The 22,816-nt window shown below is 39.5% G+C and overlaps 1 protein-coding gene across 1 annotated transcript in view; it reads right to left on the bottom strand.

The window, feature by feature from the left end:
* Window positions 1-19,426, bottom strand: part of LOC108705322 (titin) — a 192,593-nt gene extending 173,167 nt beyond the window's left edge. The window contains exons 1-10 of the mRNA XM_041563241.1: window positions 19,175-19,426; window positions 15,610-15,867; window positions 14,229-14,486; window positions 7,485-7,742; window positions 6,262-6,519; window positions 5,382-5,639; window positions 3,953-4,210; window positions 2,730-2,987; window positions 1,850-2,107; window positions 512-769 (exon numbers count right to left, since the gene is read on the bottom strand). Of these exons, the coding sequence (XP_041419175.1) occupies window positions 512-769; window positions 1,850-2,107; window positions 2,730-2,987; window positions 3,953-4,210; window positions 5,382-5,639; window positions 6,262-6,519; window positions 7,485-7,742; window positions 14,229-14,486; window positions 15,610-15,867; window positions 19,175-19,283 (2,431 nt within the window). The 5' untranslated portion in view covers window positions 19,284-19,426. The remainder of the gene's footprint in view (window positions 1-511; window positions 770-1,849; window positions 2,108-2,729; window positions 2,988-3,952; window positions 4,211-5,381; window positions 5,640-6,261; window positions 6,520-7,484; window positions 7,743-14,228; window positions 14,487-15,609; window positions 15,868-19,174) is intronic.
* Window positions 19,427-22,816: the final 3,390 nt, after the last annotated feature.

The following is a 22,816-nucleotide window of genomic DNA, read 5'->3' as shown; positions in this document are numbered from 1 at the left end:
CTGTATGCCCTACCTTGCCTGCCCTGAATCCCTTGAGTGTGCCATACTTTACCTGCCATATGCTCCCTGGGTGTGCCATACTCTTCTTGTTCTATACTGCCTACATGTGCCATACTCTGCTTGTCCTATACTGCCTGTGTGTGCCATACTCTACCTGCTCTGTTTGTATGCGCATGCTCTGTGTATCAAATGAAAACCTGTTGGGGGTTTGTTAGTATTTTGAAGTACTTGTTAAGGTGGCTCCAGAAAGCAGAAGGTACAGATAGAGCAGCCTTCAAGATGGTTTCTAACATTTTGCTAACTTGTCCCCATTAAGAAAACTATCCGCTATAACTTCTGTTGCTAATAAAAAAAAACAATGCCTTTTTCTACAGTGTTACCTCAGTGGGCAGTTACCTTCAGCTTGACCTGGATACAACATGTAAGGTCTCCATAAATGTATTTCAGTTATCATTAATACTTATTTAGATAAGAAATCAACATTATCAAATAAACCATTTGTTTTTCTTACTTGTGTAGGCAGATATTACTGAACTGTTTCCTTGTATATTTGCTTCCCCGACAAGCGCAGAGACCAAGAATGTATACAAATTCCCTGATTGTAGACCTGAAATTTCAGCAGAACTTGCAGCCACTTTCAGTTCAAACTTAGTATTCTGGAGAATTTGGACCAGAAATGAACTTGAGTTTCCCAGAGGAGAAAGCCAGTTGAGAAGCACAGAACTAGTAGTGATGTTACTAACAGTCAGATTCACAACCTCTCCAGGATCTTAAAAAAAGAAATAAAAACATTTTCAAACTTAGTCTTTTCAACCTTTAATGAAACCCATGTATTCTTCATGCCTTTCAGACCCTATATTGTTCACACCTGTAAGGATTTCTATTGTTCACACCTGTAATACCATGCATTGATCAAACTTCAGACTGTCAGCCCCCACAATTTTCAACAGTTCACACTTTAGACAGAATGTATTAGAAGCATTGGCATTGTGTCATTGTACATAGTACAGTATGTACTGTTTATCTTAGAGTGGTCTTGATATGTTTCAATGTCTCCTTTCCTGCTCTGCCTGCGACTGTTCTACCCTACCTGTATCTGCCATACTCTGCCTTTACAACTCTGCAATGTGTGTCATACTTTGCCTACCTTATGCTCCTCTTGGGTGCCATACTCTGCCTGTCCTATGCTGCCTGTTTGTGCCATACACTGCCTGTGTGTGCTCTGCTTTGCCTGCCCTACTCTCCTTGTGTGTGTGTGACATAATCTGCCTGCACTATGCTCCGTGTGTGCAATACTCTGCCTGCCCTATACAACCTGTGTGTGCCACACTCTGCCTGCCCTATACTACATGTGTGTCATACTCTGCTTGTCCTATACTCCCTCTGTGTGTGTGCCATACTCTGCCTGCTCTCTTTGTATCTGCCATGCTCTGCCTGTGGAAGGTAAACCTGGTGGGGCTTTGTTAGTATTAATCATGCACTAGGGATTGCTGTGTTATCCACAGTGGAGTAGGAATATTGATTTAAGGATAGTATTAATATGACTTAATAAACTTTTTTCACATATGAAAACTGTTATCCCTGCAGTGAGCACTAGGTGTCCCTTCACTGCAACATTAATAAATTATGAAACAAAAGTGTGATTTATAAAAACCTCGGTACTTGACAAATGATTTAAAAAATTCAATATTACATAAATGTTGTTTTTTTAAACTACTAAATACAAAAAAATAAAAAATTATAAAAACTACTGGTTGCTAAATAATGGCTAATGGTTTTCTATTTTGTAACATAATATTTGTATTTACTTAAAAGTATTAATAAATGTATTTCTTGTAAAGATACTTACATGTGTAGGTAGATATGGAGGTGTTATACCCCTCTATCAGAGATTCGCCAACAGCAGCAGAGATGTAAAATGTGTAGAAATTTCCAGGTGTCAGACTGTCAATGGTAAGAGATGCTAAGATCAAGTTTACTTTGAAAGCTGGAAACTGTAAGATCCTTATTACATAAGAACTTGAATTTCCTTCAGGTGGCTCCCAGGTTAGGGAGACAGTACATTGGGTGACACACACAACTGCAAAGTTCTTGACCTTCCCAGGCACTGTATGTAAAACATCAATATACATTTTTATATATTCCAGATAAATACATTGTTCTTGTCTGGATCAACAACATCTTATTCTTTAAAACATGTGGAAATATCAGTTAATTATATCTTATAATATATCTATAACAAGTAGTATATACACTAGATAGACTAAAAAGAAGCAGTTGTGTACAAAATAAAGTAATATGTAACAGGAAAGCCTAATTTATTACCCAAGTAAGGTGTGCTATGTAGAGTTTTCAAATTGTCATGTTTTTCCCACTATGCAGCATTCACAACTGAACTGAGTGTCCTGATGTGAATGATAACCCGACTGTCAATGGCAGTAAGCCAGATGGAGTGACTGTGGAGGAGAGTGAAGTCTGTTTAAAACTTCTTCTTAAAGACCCATGTTATGAATTGAGTATAGTGTGAAGAATAAAGTGACTGAGAAAACTCCCAAAGTTAAAATTTCTATAGCTAATAAAAAAATAATGACCTTTTCTATATTGTTACCTCAGTGAACAGATAAGCTTGACCTGGCTACAACATGTAGGTCTCCATAAATGTATTTCAATTATTATTAATGATTATTTATTTAAGAAACATTATAAAACAAACAATATGTTTTTCTTACTTGTATAGGCAGATATTTCTGAACTGTTGCCTTGTATATTTGCTTCCCCAACAAGTGCAGAGACCAAGAATGTATACAAATTCCCAGATTGTAGACCTGAAATTTCAGCAGAATTTGCAGCCACTTTCATCACAAAGGTAGTATTCTGGAGAATTTGGATCAGAAATGAACTTGTATTTCCCAGAGGAGAAAGCCAGTTGAGAAACACAGAACTAGTAGTGATGTTACTAACAGTCAGATTCACAACCTTTCCAGGATCTTAAAAAAAGAAATAAAACATTTTCAAACTTAGTTTTTTCAACCTTTAATTTAACCCATGTATTCTTCACGCCTTTCAGACCCTGTATTGTTCACACCTGTAAGGACCTCTATTGTTCACACCTGTAATACCATGCATTGATCAGACTTCAGACTGTCAGCACCCACATTGTTCAACAGTTCACACTTAAAACAGACTGTTGTAGAAGCACTGGCATTGTGTCACTGTACATAGTACAGAATGTATGTTCATCTGAAGAGTGGTCTTGATAGGTTTCCCTGTCTCTTACCCTGATCTGCCTGTGACTGCTCTACCCTACCTGTATCTGCCATTCTCTGAATGTCCAACTTTGCCTGTGTGTGCCATACTTTGCCTGCCTTATGCTGCTGTGTGTGCCATAATCTGCCTGTCCTATGCTGCCTGTGTGTGCCCTTCTCTGCCTGCCCTAGTCTGACTGTATGCCCTACCTTGCCTGCCCTGAATCCCTTGAGTGTGCCATACTTTACCTGCCATATGCTCCCTGGGTGTGCCACACTCTGCTTGTTCTATACTGCCTACATGTGCCATACTCTGCTTGTCCTATACTGCCTGTGTGTGCCATACTCTACCTGCTCTGTTTGTATGCGCATGCTCTGTGTATCAAATGAAAACCTGTTGGGGGTTTGTTAGTATTTGGAAGTACTTGTTAAGGTGACTCCAGAAAGCAGAAGGTACAGATAGAGCAGCCTTCAAGATGGTTTCTAACATTTTGCTAACTTGTCCCCATTAAGAAAACTATCCGCTATAACTTCTGTTGCTAATAAAAAAAACAATGCCTTTTTCTACAGTGTTACCTCAGTGGGCAGTTACCTTCAGCTTGACCTGGATACAACATGTAAGGTCTCCATAAATGTATTTCAGTTATCATTCATACTTATTTAGATAAGAAATCAACATTATCAAATAAACCATTTGTTTTTCTTACTTGTGTAGGCAGATATTACTGAACTGTTGCCTTGTATATTTGCTTCCCCGACAAGCGCAGAGACCAAGAATGTATACAAATTCCCTGATTGTAGACCTGAAATTTCAGTAGAACTTGCAGCCACTTTCAGCTCAAACTTAGTATTCTGGAGAATTTGGACCAGAAATGAACTTGAGTTTCCCAGAGGAGAAAGCCAGTTGAGAAGCACAGAACTAGTAGTGATGTTACTAACAGTCAGATTCACAACCTCTCCAGGATCTTAAAAAAAGAAATAAAAACATTTTCAAACTTAGTCTTTTCAACCTTTAATGTAACTCATGTATTCTTCGTGCCTTTCAGACCCTATATTGTTCACACCTGTAAGGATTTCTATTGTTCACACCTGTAATACCATGCATTGATCAAACTTCAGACTGTCAGCACCCGCAATGTTCAACAGTTCACACTTTAGACAGAATGTATTAGAACCACTGGCATTGTGTCATTGTACATAGTACAGTATGTACTGTTTATCTTAGAGTGGTCTTGATTTGTTTCGATGTCTCTTTTCCCGCTCTGCCTGCGACTGTTCTACCCTACCTGTATCTGCCATACTCTGCCTTTACAACTCTGCAACTTTGCCTACCTTATGCTCCTCTTGGGTGCCATACTCTGCCTGTCCTATGCTGCCTGTTTGTGCCATACTCTGCCTGTGTGTGCTCTGCTTTGCCTGCCCTACTCTCCTTGTGTGTGTGACATAATCTGCCTGCACTATGCTCCGTGTGTGCAATACTCTGCCTGCCCTATACAACCTGTGTGTGCCATACTTTGCTTGTCCTATACTCCCTGTGTGTGCCATACTCTGCCTGCCCTATACTACATGTGTGTGTCATACTCTGCTTGTCCTATATTCCCTGTGTGTGCCAGACTCTGCCTGCCCTATACTACATGTGTGTCTGATACTCTGCTAGTCCTATACTCCCTGTGTGTGTGTGCCATACTCTGCCTGCTCTCTTTGTGTCTGCCATGCTCTGCCTGTAGAAGGTAAACCTGGTGGGGCTTTGTTAGTATTAATCATGCACTAGGGATTGCTGTGCTATCCACAGTGGAGTAGGAATATTGATTTAAGGATAGTATTAATATGACTTAATAAACTTTTTTCACATATGAAAACTGTTATCCCTGCAGTGAGCACTAGGTGTCCCTCCACTGCAACATTAATAAATTATGAAACAAAAGTGTGATTTATAAAAACCTCGGTACTTGACAAATGATTTAAAAAATTCAATATTACATAAATGTTTTTTTTAAACCACTAAATACAAAAAAAATAAAAAAATTATAAAAACTACTGGTTGCTAAATAATGGCTAATGGTTTTCTATTTTGTAACATAATATTTGTATTTACTTAAAAGTATTAATAAATGTATTTCTTGTAAAGATACTTACATGTGTAGGTAGATATGGAGGTGTTATACCCCTCTATCAGAGATTCGCCAACAGCAGCAGAGATGTAAAATGTGTAGAAATTTCCAGGTGTCAGACTGTCAATGGTAAGAGATGCTAAGATCAAGTTTCCTTTGAAAGCTGGAAACTGTAAGATCCTTATTACATAAGAACTTGAATTTCCTTCAGGTGGCTCCCAGGTTAGGGAGACAGTACGTTGGGTGACACACACAACTGCCAAGTTCTTAACCTTACCAGGCACTGTATGTAAAACATCAATATACATTGTTATATATTCCAGATAAATACATTGTTCTTGTCTGGATCAACAACATCTTATTCTTTAAAACATGTGGGAATATCAGTTAATTATATCTTATAATATATCTATAACAAGTAGTATATACACTAGATAGACTAAAAAGTAGCAGTTGTGTACAAAATAAAGTAATATGTAACAGGAAAGCCTAATTTATTACCCAAGTAAGGTGTGCTATGTAGAGTTTTCAAATTGTCATGTTTTTCCCACTATGCAGCATTCACAACTGAACTGAGTGTCCTGATGTGAATGATAACCCGACTGTCAATGGCAGTAAGCCAGATGGAGTGACTGTGGAGGAGAGTGAAGTCTGTTTAAAACTTCTTCTTAAAGACCCATGTTATGAATTGAGTATAGTGTGAAGAATAAAGTGACTGAGAAAACTCCCAAAGTTAAAATTTCTATAGCTAATAAAAAAATAATGACCTTTTCTATATTGTTACCTCAGTGAACAGATCAGCTTGACCTGGCTACAACATGTAGGTCTCCATAAATGTATTTCAATTATTATTAATGATTATTTATTTAAGAAACATTATAAAACAAACAATATGTTTTTCTTACTTGTATAGGCAGATATTTCTGAACTGTTGCCTTGTATATTTGCTTCCCCAACAAGTGCAGAAACCAAGAATGTATACAAATTCCCAGATTGTAGACCTGAAATTTCAGCAGAATTTGCAGCCACTTTCATCACAAAGGTAGTATTCTGGAGAATTTGGATCAGAAATGAACTTGTATTTCCCAGAGGAGAAAGCCAGTTGAGAAACACAGAACTAGTAGTGATGTTACTAACAGTCAGATTCACAACCTTTCCAGGATCTTAAAAAAAGAAATAAAACATTTTCAAACTTAGTTTTTTCAACCTTTAATTTAACCCATGTATTCTTCACGCCTTTCTGACCCTGTATTGTTCACACCTGTAAGGACCTCTATTGTTCACACCTGTAATACCATGCATTGATCAGACTTCAGACTGTCAGCACCCACATTGTTCAACAGTTCACACTTAAAACAGACTGTTGTAGAAGCACTGGCATTGTGTCACTGTACATAGTACAGAATGTATGTTCATCTGAAGAGTGGTCTTGATAGGTTTCCCTGTCTCTTACCCTGATCTGCCAGTGACTGCTCTACCCTACCTGTATCTGCCATTCTCTGAATGTCCAACTTTGCCTGTGTGTGCCATACTTTGCCTGCCTTATGCTGCCGTGTGTGCCATAATCTGCCTGTCCTATGCTGCCTGTGTGTGCCCTTCTCTGCCTGCCCTAGTCTGACTGTATGCCCTACCTTGCCTGCCCTGAATCCCTTGAGTGTGCCATACTTTACCTGCCATATGCTCCCTGGTTGTGCCACACTCTGCTTGTTCTATACTGCCTACATGTGCCATACTCTGCTTGTCCTATACTGCCTGTGTGTGCCATACTCTACCTGCTCTGTTTGTATGCGCATGCTCTGTGTATCAAATGAAAACCTGTTGGGGGTTTGTTAGTATTTGGAAGTACTTGTTAAGGTGACTCCAGAAAGCAGAAGGTACAGATAGAGCAGCCTTCAAGATGGTTTCTAACATTTTGCTAACTTGTCCCCATTAAGAAAACTATCCGCTATAACTTCTGTTGCTAATAAAAAAAACAATGCCTTTTTCTACAGTGTTACCTCAGTGGGCAGTTACCTTCAGCTTGACCTGGATACAACATGTAAGGTCTCCATAAATGTATTTCAGTTATCATTCATACTTATTTAGATAAGAAATCAACATTATCAAATAAACCATTTGTTTTTCTTACTTGTATAGGCAGATATTACTGAACTGTTGCCTTGTATATTTGCTTCCCCGACAAGCGCAGAGACCAAGAATGTATACAAATTCCCTGATTGTAGACCTGAAATTTCAGCAGAACTTGCAGCCACTTTCAGCTCAAACTTAGTATTCTGGAGAATTTGGACCAGAAAAGAACTTGAGTTTCCCAGAGGAGAAAGCCAGTTGAGAAGCACAGAACTAGTAGTGATGTTACTAACAGTCAGATTCACAACCTCTCCAGGATCTTAAAAAAAGAAATAAAACATTTTCAAACTTAGTTTTTTCAACCTTTAATTTAACCCATGTATTCTTCACGCCTTTCAGACCCTGTATTGTTCACACCTGTAAGGACCTCTATTGTTCACACCTGTAATACAATGCATTGATCAGACTTCAGACTGTCAGCACCCACATTGTTCAACAGTTCACACTTAAAAGAGACTGTTGTAGAAGCACTGGCATTGTGTCACTGTACATAGTACAGAATGTATGTTCATCTGAAGAGTGGTCTTGATAGGTTTCCCTGTCTCTTACCCTGATCTGCCTGTGACTGCTCCACCCTACCTGTATCTGCCATTCTCTGAGGGTCCAACTTTGCCTGTGTGTGCCATACTTTGCCTGCCTTATGCTGCCGTGTGTGCCATAATCTGCCTGTCCTATGCTGCCTGTGTGTGCCCTTCTTTGCCTGCCCTAGTCTGACTGTATGCCCTACCTTGCCTTCCCTGAATCCCTTGAGTGTGCCATACTTTACCTGCCATATGCTCCCTGGGTGTGCCATACTCTGCTTGTCCTATACTGCCTGTGTGTGCCATACTCTACCTGCTATGTTTGTATGCGCATGCTCTGTGTATGAAATGAAAACCTGTTGGGGGTTTGTTAATATTTGGAAGTACTTGTTAAGGTGGCTCCAGAAAGCAGAAGGTACAGATACAGCAGCCTTCAAGATGGTTTCTAACGGGGGGGCGGGGCTTGCCGGCTATCCAAGATGGACGCGTGAGCACTGCGCTCCGTCTGTAAGGAGTATGCTTTGAGGGAAGCAGGAGCGTTCTCACTCCTCTAGCTGCCTACAATTTACATCCTTGGTTCGCTTAAATGAGGAGAAGCCAGAGGACGCATTCGAAGCAGCAGAAACGGGTCACAGCCTTCTTCAATCCGGCCAAGACTCCCTCGCCGACAGCCAGCTCTATTGCGGCGGCCATCTTGGAGCCGTTGCGCAGTTCACCTGACGCTGCTTCACCAATGATGGAAGCTAACCCAGCGACCCCAGCTCCTGCTACGGCGGCCGAAATTAAAGAGATGCTCCTCGATGTAAAGCAAGCAATCCGTGAGGATCTCAAACAGCTCTCGGAGGATCTTAAAAAAGACATCGCCGACCTGGGTGACCGTACGGCGCATCTCGAAGAAAAGCTGGGTGAGTTGGCTGAGGCCCATAATGATCTTACTGACTGCCAAACTAAACACCAAACTGAACTTGATCGTCTTTCAAGTAAAGTCATAGACTTAGAAGACAGATCTCGTAGGAACAACCTACGTTTTCGGGGAATCCCTGAATCTATTTTGCCTAAAGATCTGGAAAACTATGTCACTGACTTGCTTAAAATAATCTTGCCGGATTTGCACGCACTTGAATTGGCTATTGATCGCATACATCGGGTCCCGAAACCCAGAATGGCCCCAGAGAATGTTCCCAGAGATGTCCTTGCCAGATTTGTTTTCTATCAAACTAAAGATAAACTTCTGTCTCTGGCTCGAAAGAAAGATAAATGGCCGCAACAGTTTCAACAGATTGAAGTTTATATGGACTTGGCTCCAGCTACCTTACTTAAAAGGAAAGCCTTTGCCGATGTTACTAAACTTCTCCGGAACAACAATATTCCGTATCGCTGGGGTTTTCCTGTTAAATTGATTGTTCTACGTAACGGGACTCCTACGACCCTGTCTACAGTGACGGAAGCTAAAAAAGTTTTGGCACGATGGGATTTACTCTCGCTTCCGGCTAACGAGGAATTGCTGCAAAGGCACTCTCCCTCACATTCGCCTAAGAAAATGCAAACAGAGTGGCGGAAAGTTTGATGTCTTTCCTTATTTTCTCCGTATACTGCTTCCCTCCTAAGATAGCTAAGTATATTTGCTATTTAGTTCTCCTTGATTGACAGTCCACGGTTGATCTCTCTCCTCCCCCCGAGGCTCCACGAGATCTACAGTTGAGCCGATTGGTGGTTTCCAGCAGATAACCACAATTTCTCCTTGTTGTTTCACTATGCAATACAGGAATGATTTGCATGTTGATAATTTTGTTATGCTGTTTCTTTTACACGGTAGTACATGGCACTGTTTGGTTCAGGTTATATTTGTTTTTGTTTCTATGCTTAGGGTAAGCGTGCACACCTTTTATCACAATGGTAAGATTTTATTCGATAAATTGTAGGGGGCTTAACTCCCCGAATAAGCGTAATCAGGTACTTAACGATGCCTATAAAGCTAAAGTCGACATATTGCTCTGCCAAGAAACTCATTTCTGCAAATCTGCCCCCCCGAAATTTTTTAATAAAAAATTTCCACACCATTATCATTCTTATAGTACGACTAAATCCAAGGGGGTATCGATCCTTATCTCTTCCAGACTCCCATTTCAGTTTCAGGGTGTGCACGTTGACTCTGCTGGCAGATACTTAATGTTGATATGCACCCTTGGTAATGTGACGTATTCTATTATTAATGTTTATGCTCCTAATGTGCATCAGATTAGGTTTCTTGGTAAAGTTCTCCCTAAACTGCTTCAATATAAAACCGGCAAAATAATAATAGGTGGGGATTTTAATATGATTTCGGATCCAGATGTTGATATACTAAAGGGTACGGGAGGCTCCGTAGCTAGTTCACAAAGACAACGTATTAGCCGATTTAGGGACCTAATCCATTCCCATGGGATGATTGATGTGTGGCGAGCAAAAAATCAGAAAGCTAGAGAATATACCTATTTTTCCCCCCGCTTTCACACCCATACCAGAATAGACACCTACTTTTCGGACCCCCAGACTACTGCTCAAGTTACGAAAGCATGGATAGGGTTGCGGACGTGGTCTGACCATGCTCCTGTAGGACTTGAACTCCCGGATAGCAATTCCCTATATGATAAGTTGCCATGGAGATTGAACGACAGTTTGCTCCTAAGGGATGACAATAAGCTTTTGATTGAACAGGCCCTCCTTCAGTATTTTTCGATTAATAACAATGGCGATGTGGGGCCACAAGTAGTTTGGCTAGCTCATAAGGCGGTTCTTAGAGGGGAATTTATTTCTTTGGCACGTAAGGTTCGGAACTTAAGAGGCGAATCCCAATTGCAGCTTGAAACGAAACTGTATGATCTAGAGAGGCAACTTCACCAACGCAATGACCCCCTTTATTTACACGAAATAGCAGATACCCGAAAAAAACTTAATGAGATTTTGGCTGCCAAAACAGCATACCGCATTAAACTCCTTAAAAAATTGTATTATACTAAAGGCAATAAAGCAGATAAACTGTTGGTAGCTCAACTTAAGCAACATCAGGCCCATAATAGAATTACTCATATTACCAGTGGAAGGGGTAGGTTGACGGATCCCAAGCTAATCGCTAATGAGTTTGCTAACTACTATTCTAAACTTTACAATTTGAAGGATGACGACTCCCTCCCTAAACCTACTTTGGCTAATATTCAGGAATTCTTCAGTAAACTTGCTATCCCACGCCCCACTCCCGTTCAATTAGAATCACTGAACGACAAAATTTCGCTAGAGGAAATTGTAACAGTTATCAAATCCTTAAAGACTCATAAAGCCCCGGGACCTGATGGGTTTATTAACGCCTATTATAAAACCTTCTCGGATATACTTGCCCCACAATTATTACAGTTGTTTAGACACATTATGGACAAGGGTACGATACATAAAGAATATCTCCAGGCCCAAATGGTCACCATTCCCAAACCAGGGAAACCACTTGATCAATGCCAAAACTATCGCCCGATTGCGCTCCTGAACACTGATCTCAAGATTTATGCTAAGATTCTGGCCCTTAGACTTAACCAAATTCTCCCTTCTTTGATAAATCCGAATCAGGTTGGTTTCATCCTTCATAGACAAGGTTCGGATGGCACACGTCGGTTTCATGATCTTATACATGTTATTAGAAAACAAGGCTCTCCAGCTATTTTATTGTCCTTGGACGCCGAGAAAGCATTCGATAGGGTGAACTGGCATTATCTTGCGGAGACTCTCCGGCAATATCATCTGGGTCCGAACTTTATTAAAGCTGTGCTTCCCCTTTATTCCAGCCCTACAGCCAGGATCTGTACGGCGGGCGCCCTATCGAATGCTTTCTCTGTCACTAATGGCACAAGGCAGGGATGCCCACTATCCCCTTTGATATTTGCATTGATGGTAGAACCATTGGCTCAAAGGATCAGAGAGGATGTTAATATTACAGGAGTGCAATCTAAGTCAAAACAACATAAGATTGGTTTGTTTGCGGACGACGTTTTACTCTCACTTACAAATGTTGCTGTTTCTCTCCCTAATCTCTTTAAAGTTTTAGCTGAATTTCAGAGTGTGTCCTGGTATAAAATTAATCACTCTAAGACCCAGGCTCTCCCCTTTAATGTTCCACATATGGCGCTGCAAGGCTTGCAGCATGTGTATGACTTTGATTGGAGGGAGTCCTCTATAACGTATTTAGGCATTAGACTTCCTAAAGACCCGGCTAACATTTACAAATTGAACTATCAGCCCCTCCTGAGACTCACGGAATCGGAATGTGAGCGATGGAGAACAACATGTGTTTCTTGGCTGGGGAGGATAGTTACAATAAAAATGAACCTCCTTCCTAAGATATTGTATCTTTTTAGGACTCTCCATATAGCCCTACCTACTCATTTTTGTCAGACGATACAGAAAGTCCTCAATCGGTTTATTTGGGCATGTAAACCCCCTAGAATAGCTTTCCAATGTGCACAATTTCCAAGACGCTCTGGAGGGCTTGGCATTCCGAATATTAAACTGTATTATCACGCATCCATATTAGAAGTGATTGTTAGATTGCATTCCCCACCTGCTTTACGAGATTGGGTTGATTTGGAAGCAGACTATGCTGAAGATGGCAGGTTGACACAGCTGTTCTGGCTTCCCCAGCATTCTCGGCCCCCTAACTTAGGGTTATTACCAACGACCACAGTCCTCCTACGTATTTGGGATGTTTTAAATAAAAATCGAGGGCTCACCACTTTTCCTTCCCCGCTCACCCCTATATTGGCATTGAAATACGTTATTCCTAATGTTAATTTGCATCTCTGGGACTCTAAGGGTATCTCTACTATTGGTCACCTATATTTTGTTTCCTCCTTGTTGAGTTTTGATGATCTCGTTAATAAATATCAGCTCCCTCGAAATCAATGTTATGCTTATCTTCAAATTGTTCATTTGTTGCAATCCTACATTCCCAACGTTAAAACCATGAGGCCTCGTACCAGAATTGAATACCTTTGTCACGCAGCATGGAATGGTAGAGCGATTATCTCGGACTGCTACCAACAGCAATTGCAGTTGCCGGAAGACTTTAAATTCCCTTATATGCTAAAATGGGAGGAAGACTTACAAACCCAATTTACGTCACATCAATGGCAACGATGCCTCACGGCTTCGAAAGGGGCCTCATGTTGTACTAATCATGTGGAAACTCATACGAAAGTAACACACCGTTGGTACCTTACTCCACAACGAATAGCTAAAATGTCACCCCACTACTCTCCGCTTTGCTGGAGGAACTGTGGTGCGATTGGCTCCCTTCTGCATATGTGGTGGTTGTGTCCTACAGTTCAACCATTTTGGGCTGCAGTGTTTGCTCTGGTTAAAGGTAGACTGAACTGTGACCTGCCCCTCCAGCCCCAAATAGGACTATTGCAGATTTACCCTGATAACTGTTCTTATGATAACCCGAAATTACTATTTCACGTGTTTAATACTGCGGTCACGCTAATTGCGCAGACATGGAAGCTGAATGTGACCCCTACCGTATCTTGTTTACTGCAACATCTGGACTCAAGGGAACTTATGGAACGCATGGCAGCAGATTCTGTGGATGCTAAGCTTAAATGTGCTCAAATCTGGGACCCGTGGCACCCCATTACAGCTGATTGATTCATTGTCTTTGAATGACTCTGCTTCTGAGATTTCTCACAGCCTACTGAATGCCCTGTTCTATTGTGATTATCTACTTGCCTGAGTGTTTGCCATGTACTGCCGTGTATTATTTTATTTAATTTTCTTTCTCTCTTTTGTTTGTATTCTTTTTCTACTTTGGTTTTGCTATTCTTATCTTTTATTTTCACTGTGTTACCTCAATCTGTATAGCATGCGATGTTGATATGTAGGCTTTTTTGTGAGTTTCTTCAATGCAACGTATCACTGTTATGTATGCCTTTATTACACAATAAACCTGCAAATTGAAAAAAAAAAAAAAGATGGTTTCTAACATTTTGCTAACTTGTCCCCATTAAGAAAACTATCCGCTATAACTTCTGTTGCTAATAAAAAAAACAATGCCTTTTTCTATAGTGTTACCTCAGTGGCCAGTTATCTTCAGCTTGACCTGGATACAACATGTAAGGTCTCCATAAATGTATTTCAGTTATCATTAATACTTATTTAAATAAGAAATCAACATTATCAAATAAACAATTTGTTTTTCTTACTTGTGTAGGCAGATATTACTGAACTGTTTCCTTGTATATTTGCTTCCCCGACAAGCGCAGAGACCAAGAATGTATACAAATTCCCTGATTGTAGACCTGAAATTTCAGCAGAACTTGCAGCCACTTTCAGCTCAAACTTAGTATTCTGAAGAATTTGGACCAGAAATGAACTTGAGTTTCCCAGAGGAGAAAGCCAGTTGAGAAGCACAGAACTAGTAGTGATGTTACTAACAGTCAGATTCACAACCTCTCCAGGATCTTAAAAAAAGAAATAAAAACATTTTCAAAACTTCGTTTTTTCAGCCTGTTATTTAACCCATGTATTTAACCTCTATTGTTCACACCTGTAATACCCCACATAGATCACACCCCAGATTGTCAGCACCTACATTGTTCACACAGACCCTCTTTAGGAGAAGCACTGGCATTGTGTCACTATACATAGTACAGTATGTACTGTTCATCTTAGACTGGTCTTGATAGGTTCCCCCGTCTCTTACCCTGCTCTGCCTGCGACTGGTCTACCCTACCTGTATCTGCCATACTCTACCTTTTGAACTCTGCTTGCTTGTGCCATACTCTGACTTCACTATGCTTCCTGTATGTGTCATACTCTGCCTGCCCTATGGTCCCTGTGTGTGTTCCATACTCTGCCTGTCCTATACTGACTGTTTGTACCATACTCTGCCTGTGTGTGCAATACTCTGCCTGTGTGTGCCCTGCTTTGTCTGCCCTACTCTCCTTGCACTACTACTCTACCTGCACTATGCTCCCTGTGTGCGCCATACTCTGCCTGCCATATTCTCCTTGTGAGTCCCATACTCTGCCTACCCTATGCTCCCTGTGTGTGCCATACTCTGCCTGCCCTATGCTCCCTGTTTGTGCCATACTCTGCCTGCCCTATACTATCTGAATGTGCCATACTCTGCTTGTCCTATATTCCCTGTGCTTGTCATACTCTGCCTGCTCTGTTTGTGTGTGTCATGCTTTGCCTGTGGGAGGTAAACCTGGTGGGGCTTTGTTACTATTAATCATGCACTAGGGATTGCTGTGCTATCCACAGGGGAGTAGGAATATTGATTTAAGGATAGTGTTAATATGACTTAATAAACTTTTTTCACACATGAAAACTTTTATCCCTGCAGTGAGCACCAGGTGTTTCCAGACTGCAACATTATTAAATTATTAAACAAACGTGTGATCTATGAAGACCTCAGTACTTGATTTTTTTTTGATTTTTTTTTTAAAAATTACTAAATTAAAAACAACTAAATAAAGACTACTTGTTGCTAAATGATGGCTAGTGGTTTTCTATTTTGTAACATAATATTTGTATTTACTTAAAAGTATTAATAAATGTATTTCTTGTAAAGATACTTACATGTGTAGGTAGATATGGAGGTGTTATACCCCTCTATCAGAGATTCACCAACAGCAGCAGAGATATAAAATGTGTAGAAATTTCCAGGTGTCAGACTGTCAATGGTAAGAGATGCTAAGCGCAAGTTTCCTTTGAAAGCTGGAAATTGTAAGATCCTAATTACATAAGAACTTGAATTTCCTTCAGGTGGTTCCCAGCTGAGGGAGACAGTACGCTGGGTGACACACACAACTGCCAAGTTCTTGATCTTCCCAGGCACTGTATGTAAAACATCAATATACATTATTGGGTATTCCAGATAAATAAATTGTTCTTGTCTGGATCAACAACATCTTATTCTTTAAAATATGTGGAAATATCAGTTAATTATAACTTATAATATATCTATAAAAATGATAATATATATATATATATATGTTATATGCTAAAAAAGTAGCAGTTATGAGCAAAATAAAGTGAATATGTATTAGTAATATGTAATGGGATAGCCTAATTTATTATCCAAGTTAAGTGTGCTATGTAGAGTTTTCAAATTGTCATAGTTTTTCTCCCACTATGCAGCATTCTCTCTAGAATTCCTGCCTTTTTTACAAAATAACATGCAAATTATGGTTGGCATTATTATGGTAAGAATGCTGTGCCATCACTTCCATAGCAACAGTACATGTGACATTAATAGACTTTGAATGTAACATTTCACTAAATAGTAAGTGCTCTCAGATACAGGATATAACTTCATTCCCATAATATTGAGGTTCATGTTCATGTGTTCCCTTTGACTGTATGAAAGGCTAACTGCAAACATTTTTGAATGTATACATACAAGGCCTTATTTACAAACATAGGTGCTAAAAGTAAAGTTGCCCATAGCAACCAATTAGCAATTTCTATTATTCAGTTTCCTACCAGTTTTAAAATGAAATCAACTGCACAGGTATAATTTAACACTGGTTTTAGTAATTCAGCTATACAAATGTTAAGGGGCCTAAAGAGCTATGGCAAGTAACGTGAACATTCATAATAGAATCAGTACATAGGGTGGTTGTTAATGGTACATTCTCTGTTTGGAGAAAGGTTGTTAGTGGGGTACCTTATCGCTCGGTATTGTGTCTACTTTTATTTAACTTGTTCATTAATGACTAAAGGTGGCCATAAGGATCTCGACCTGATATGCCCACATTAAAGTGGGCGATCGTTTGGCCCTAGGGCCTGTGTATCGGCCCGTGTATGGGGGCATTTAGGGGAGGGTATTGTAAGTAAGGTATCAGTGTTTGCAGATGACACAAACACAAAACTACCCCAATTTATTCTACCCAGGATGCAGCATCCTTGCAACAGTATCTTGACAAACTGGAAATCTCGGCAGCTAAGTGGCAAATGAGATTCAATGTTGATAAATGTAAATTCATGCACCTGGGATGTAACAATATCCAAGCCACTTATATCCTTAATGGGACTGCACTAGGCAAATCCATTATGGAGAAAGACCTTGGAGTCCTTGTAGATGATAAACTTGGCTGTAGCAAGCAATGCCAGTCAGCAGCATCATGGGCAAATAAGGTCTTGAGCTGTATTAAAACGGGCATAGATTCAAGGGAGGAGAGGTTATTCTTCAACTTTATAGAGCACTGGTAAGGCCCCATCTAGAACATAACATACCATTTTGGTCTTCAATGCTCAAACAGGACATTACTGAATTAGAGAGGGTACAGAGAAGGGCAATTAAGCTGGTAAAAGGTATGGAAAATTATAGCTATGAGGAAAGACTGGCCAAATTGGGGATGTTCACGCTGGAGAAGAGGGGCTTAAGGGGTGATATGATAACTATGTATAAATAGGGGATCATGTAATAATCTGACACAAGGTCACCCCTTTCTGATTAGAAGAAAAAAGGTTCCGCCTGTGAATATTTTACAGTGAGAGCTGTGAAGATGTGGAATTCTCTCCCTAAATCAGCTGTACAGGCTGATACATTAGATAGCTTTAAGAAGGGGTTGGATGGCTTTTTAGCAAGTGAGGGAATACAGGGTTATGGAAGATAGCTCATAGTACAAGTTGATGCAGGAACTAGTCAGATTGCCATTTTGGAGATAGGAAGGAATCCCCCCCCCCAAATTGGAGAGGTTTCAGATGGGTTTTTTTTTTTTTGCCTTCCTCTGCAATTAGGCAGGTTAAAAAAAGTTAAAAGGTTGAAATTGGTGGACATGTCTTTTTTCAACCTAACTTACTATGTTACTATGTAGAATCCCCCAAATAAATTCTTCAGTGCCAGACAATTTCAGTTTATGAAAACGCCTCATATCATTTTAGTTTTATGGTACACTATGGATTGAATTTTTTTTGTAAAGCATAATTCTGATGATTAACTTTTACAAAATCTTCAGTATCTTTTTTAACTAGTAGTAAAGAAGTGGTTTTATTTATGTGTGTATTGTTTTATTGTACTATACTATAGTGAACTATTTTAATATGGTTATTGCTAACTTGGTAATTTATATTAAATAAAGTTATTTACACTTGATGTCAAGGTATTATTTCTTTAGTATTTACTGGCACAAAATGAATATCCAAAACTGAGCTATATCTTTACTTCCTTAGCCTACCAATCATATAGGAAGCAAAACATGTTTAATCATTCCCACAAATCAGTTCATTTGATCACACTTTTTATTGGCTTAACACAATAAGTCATTAACTTTAAGCCTACCTAAATAATGTTTGACCCAAAACTTTGTATATTACATAGAGACCCTGAGGTTTAGGTATGATTACTCAGGCAGTTCCCCTATGTAGTTTGTACACCTAAGTGGTCCTTTGATTACCCAGGAAGCTATTATCCTTTTCCCTGGGTCCATTGTAAATTGATCTGGTTATTACTTGCCCTGTAGGTGGCAGTGTCTAAAAGTATAAAAACACACATGCTCAGGGCTTAGTTTCTGTTCCCACCTTGCAAGGAGGTGGTTGCAGGAGTGGGTCTGGGCAGATGACAGACCCTTAAATAGAGAAAGTTTGGTTAGAGTCAGAAGTAATAGTCGATATAGGAGTGAAAGTTAGAGGTAGGGTATTTAGTGAGCAGCTTTCTAGCTTCAACAAAGAGAGTTGGGGTTAGTACCCTTGCAATGAGTAAGCGCCACACAGGGACACAAGTGGGTGAGCTCAGAAGCAGGGAAAGTGCCAAGGAGCAAGATACCCCTGGGATACCTAGTGTTGGGGAAAATCACCAAGACATGTTGCACTACCCCACTGTGAGGGATCTACTTGTAATATGTGTGTGTGAAGGATTTCCATTGTCTGCACTGAATGTATTTGAAGATTGTATTGTTTGATTGTTGTGACCAAGATCCTCTGCTACTGTTCACTAAATAAGTTATTGGTTTGAAACAACCCTCTGGATTGCTGTTCCTTCATCCTCGTTTATCTGAACACCAAGAAACAGGATTTATCAGAGGGTAAGGTACTTAAAGAGACACACACACACACACACACACTGGTGGGATTTGCATTGAGTTGCTCACAGCCTAAGGGTATCCAGGTTCAGCAAGTCAAGAACAATATTAAAAGGTACCTGTACTAAAAGATATTTCCACTGGTGACCCATTTGCAGTTATGATGACAGTGTAGTAGTTTCCAGGTATCAGGTTATTCAGAATGGCTTCTGTTAAGGGGATAGTCATTTCTGATGAGGGAGATCCAAAGACAAACACATGGTATTCACTTGAACCAGTCAGTGGTGGGCTCCATCTCAAAATAGCACTTGAGCTCAGAACCTCTACAACAGTCAGGTTTTGTATGGGAGAAGGATCTGAAATTAACCCACATAGGCAATGAATATGTATATGTAACAGAACAACCAACAATATTGGATAAACGGATCTTTTTATATGCCTAACTTTAGCTTTAAAAAATATGTGATACATTATGTATTTTACTGTCTCATGTCAGTGCTGAGGTCATAGACATAAATGAGAAGTATAGATTTTTTTTAGTATTTTATGTCTAGCACAGACTCCATGTGACCAGTTGCGCTACATTGACTAAAGAAGAAAGGATTCCTTTGCGATATATTGATATCTAAATAAAAAATCTCAAAACAAAACAGCAATTGCATAGTTCTTGTCAATTAAGTTTGTTTTCGACATGCACACATACACACACACAAATGCACACATCAGAACCTTTGGCTGGTATTTTTTAAACTAAATATTTAACTTAAACACTGGTACTTACTCATATTCATCTGATTCATTTTTCTTCTTCAAACCCTTCAGAAAAATTGTATATTTTTCGCAATAATTGAAATAACATGTCAGTTAAGAAAACTGGAGTTAACTTTAAAACTGTTTGGGAAATTAAATATTAATAAAAGATCTGAATACTTGAAAAACTGGTTGCAAGAAAGCCTTGGAACAAATGCATGGTAAAGAGAAATAATGCAACAAAACCCCCTATTGATAACACCATGAACTTTATTAGTTATATCAATCATGACAAAGGGTAAAGTGGTTGGGCTTCAGACATAAGCTTCATATGATGACCAAGGAATCAACCACCAACGTATCTGTAAAAATGGAGAGAGATAATTAGAACTGATAGAAGTGCACATTAATCAATCTAGTAAAATCAAGTATCACTAGAATGCAACATATTATGCCTCATTTGTCTATGTGTTTTCATGGTGCCATTCTACTTTTTACTCATAAAAACTTGTCTCATTTTAATAGGGGAATACAATTTAAAAAAAGAAAAAAAGCATGTAATTGCGTATGAAATCCATATATATATTAACAGAGTAGAAAAGTTTTGGAGACATTTTTAGCATTGTGATTGACATAAGAAACAGTAACTTTGAAACCTCTTTATATGTTTCCTTTTTTTAATTTGATATATTTAGCAACAAGGAACTACCCAAATTGATAAAATGGACAGTGTTGCTACTTATCCTTGTGTGTCAGCTGTTCAGCAGGAGGCTACCAAGCTGTGTTTAAGCAACAGGAGCAGGGATATTGCGAATGGCGGATGCAGTTCCACAAAGACTGGGAGAGAGTATGTGTTCCAGGTGTGGTAACAATGCCAGTGGGGAGTGATGAAAGCCCCACAGGTGAAAAGTGAGTGTTACAGAGTGCTGCAGGGTCTGCAAGAGAGGCAGCGAAAATAAAAAGTAAGTAAGCAGTGTAAAGTTTCAGCAACAGCTGCAAAAGTCGGCTAAGGAAAGGCCAGCAGCTTAGCTTGTTGCTGAGTGTGGTGAGTTGCTGGGAGCAGAGGAGGCTCCCATAAAGTCTTCAGAGAGGGAGACTCATTTTTTCTGTGTGCCACTGAGAGCATTGTAGAGGCAGGTTGTCTTAAAGGTACAAACAAAGTAAAGTGTGACAGATGAAGTTGGATGGAGAAGCCATGCTAGAGATAACATAGAGTTGGCAAATGTGTGTCCCATGCTGTCCAATGTTAAAATGGCCTGAGGTTAGAAGGCCAACTAAAGAGAGTATTCATTGCTATGAGGAAGTCACAGAGGAAATAACCCTGTAACGTGGAGTAAAGGTTCCAAAGGTCAAGTGTGCTCCAGTCCAAGTTTTGAAAGTTCCAGAGGTGTCTAGTAAGTCTTGGGGTAAAGTGATCTGAAGAAGTGAGACTGTAATTTAAAGTGACTTTAATGTTCAAGGTGAAAAAAGTTTAAACATAGGACTGTGTTAAATTCAGAAAGACCTTATAGCAATTGGCCTAGAGACTGGCTGGGTAAGCTAGAGCAAGGAAGGCCATTGCATTTAAAAGGACTTGAAGAATCTAATTATGCTAATTTACTATGTGTAAAGAGCAAGTGTGCCGCTATGTTGTCTAGTGTTATGCTCATAGTACAAAGAATGAGGGAAATCACAACGGGGAACACCTGAAAGCAGAACAGCAGTGTCTGCAAAAAAAAAAAAGAAAAATATACAAGTATTTTGCTACCTAGGGGGTTAAAGCAAAGGGGCAATAAATCTCTTTTGAGTGAATGTGATTCCACAAGGGAGTGTCTTTGTTCTCAGGTCATGCTGTGGATGCTTGCCCCGGGCTGCTGCTACATTTGCCCAAATAATGGAGGCAAGTGACCGGTACTTAAAAAGTAAAGGGGGGGGGGGATTCCCAATCCACTGATAGCGAGCTCTTAGAGACAAGTGGATGTATTGAGCTCACTGAATGGGAACAGAACTGAGTGTTCTGATGTGAATGATAACATGACTGTCAATGGCAGTACTCCAGATGGAGTGACTGTGGAGGAAAGTGAAGTCTGTTTAAAACTTCCTCTTAAAGTCCTATGTTGTGAGGTTCTGGATACCCCACATCCTATTTGCAGTGAGTATAGTGTGATGAATGAAGTGACTGAGAAACCTCTTAAAGGTGAAGTAAAATTCTCTAAGACTGTTGAGCAAGAAAGCGTAGGATGGCATGGTATATGGTAGAACTTATATGAACAGACATTAATATTTTGAGTTAATCTGCAGACTACTTCAGTCCTCATATGTTTCTACTCTGTTTCTCTTCAGTCCGAATGAAATAAACACAATCTGCCAATTTTTTGAGAATACCACTGTCTATGTCAGTGATACAAAGCAAGAAGCCCCAGGTCCATACCTACAATAGGGAATCCACCCACAAGCCTATTTATGCACATATTTTATGAGCCACTTGGATACTATGGGCCAAATTTAGCAATTCCAAATCACATTTTTAAGTAAAAAAAAATATTTTCAAAAAACTTGAATATAACTTTGTAAACCTGGAACAAACCAAAAAGTCTGAAAAACACACACTCACAAAAGACAGATTTCTGTAACAAAGTTTCTTATGCCAGGGGGTCTATATGGCTCAACCTAAGAATGCCAATGAAGGCAGAATACAGCTCCCAGAACCAAGGGGAAAAAGCAAAAACCAAACATAAAAATAACTTGCAACTCAAATCTTATTCTTAAAACCAGCAAAAGTTTATTTAAGTCATAATGTTGCTCTGTCTAGGCAGAATACCATGCAGTCTGTAGGTATTTTTTAACTCCTTAGGAGTCATGGGGTAAAAAAAACTCAATTGTAGGTAAAATTGTACTCAAAATTGCAAATGACTCCTAAAAAATGCAACTTGTCCTTTGGTAAAGCATGAGATATGCCTCTAGAAACAGAATTGTATACTTTGTCTCTTTTTGGCCACCCTAAAACACACATAACTTATACTTAGTATTTG

This window comes from Xenopus laevis, chromosome 5L (assembly GCF_017654675.1).
Source record: "Xenopus laevis strain J_2021 chromosome 5L, Xenopus_laevis_v10.1, whole genome shotgun sequence".
Lineage (NCBI taxonomy): Eukaryota > Metazoa > Chordata > Amphibia > Anura > Pipidae > Xenopus > Xenopus laevis.
The sequence above is the reverse complement of the archived record's forward strand: the minus strand, read 5'-3'. Positions and strand labels throughout refer to the sequence as shown.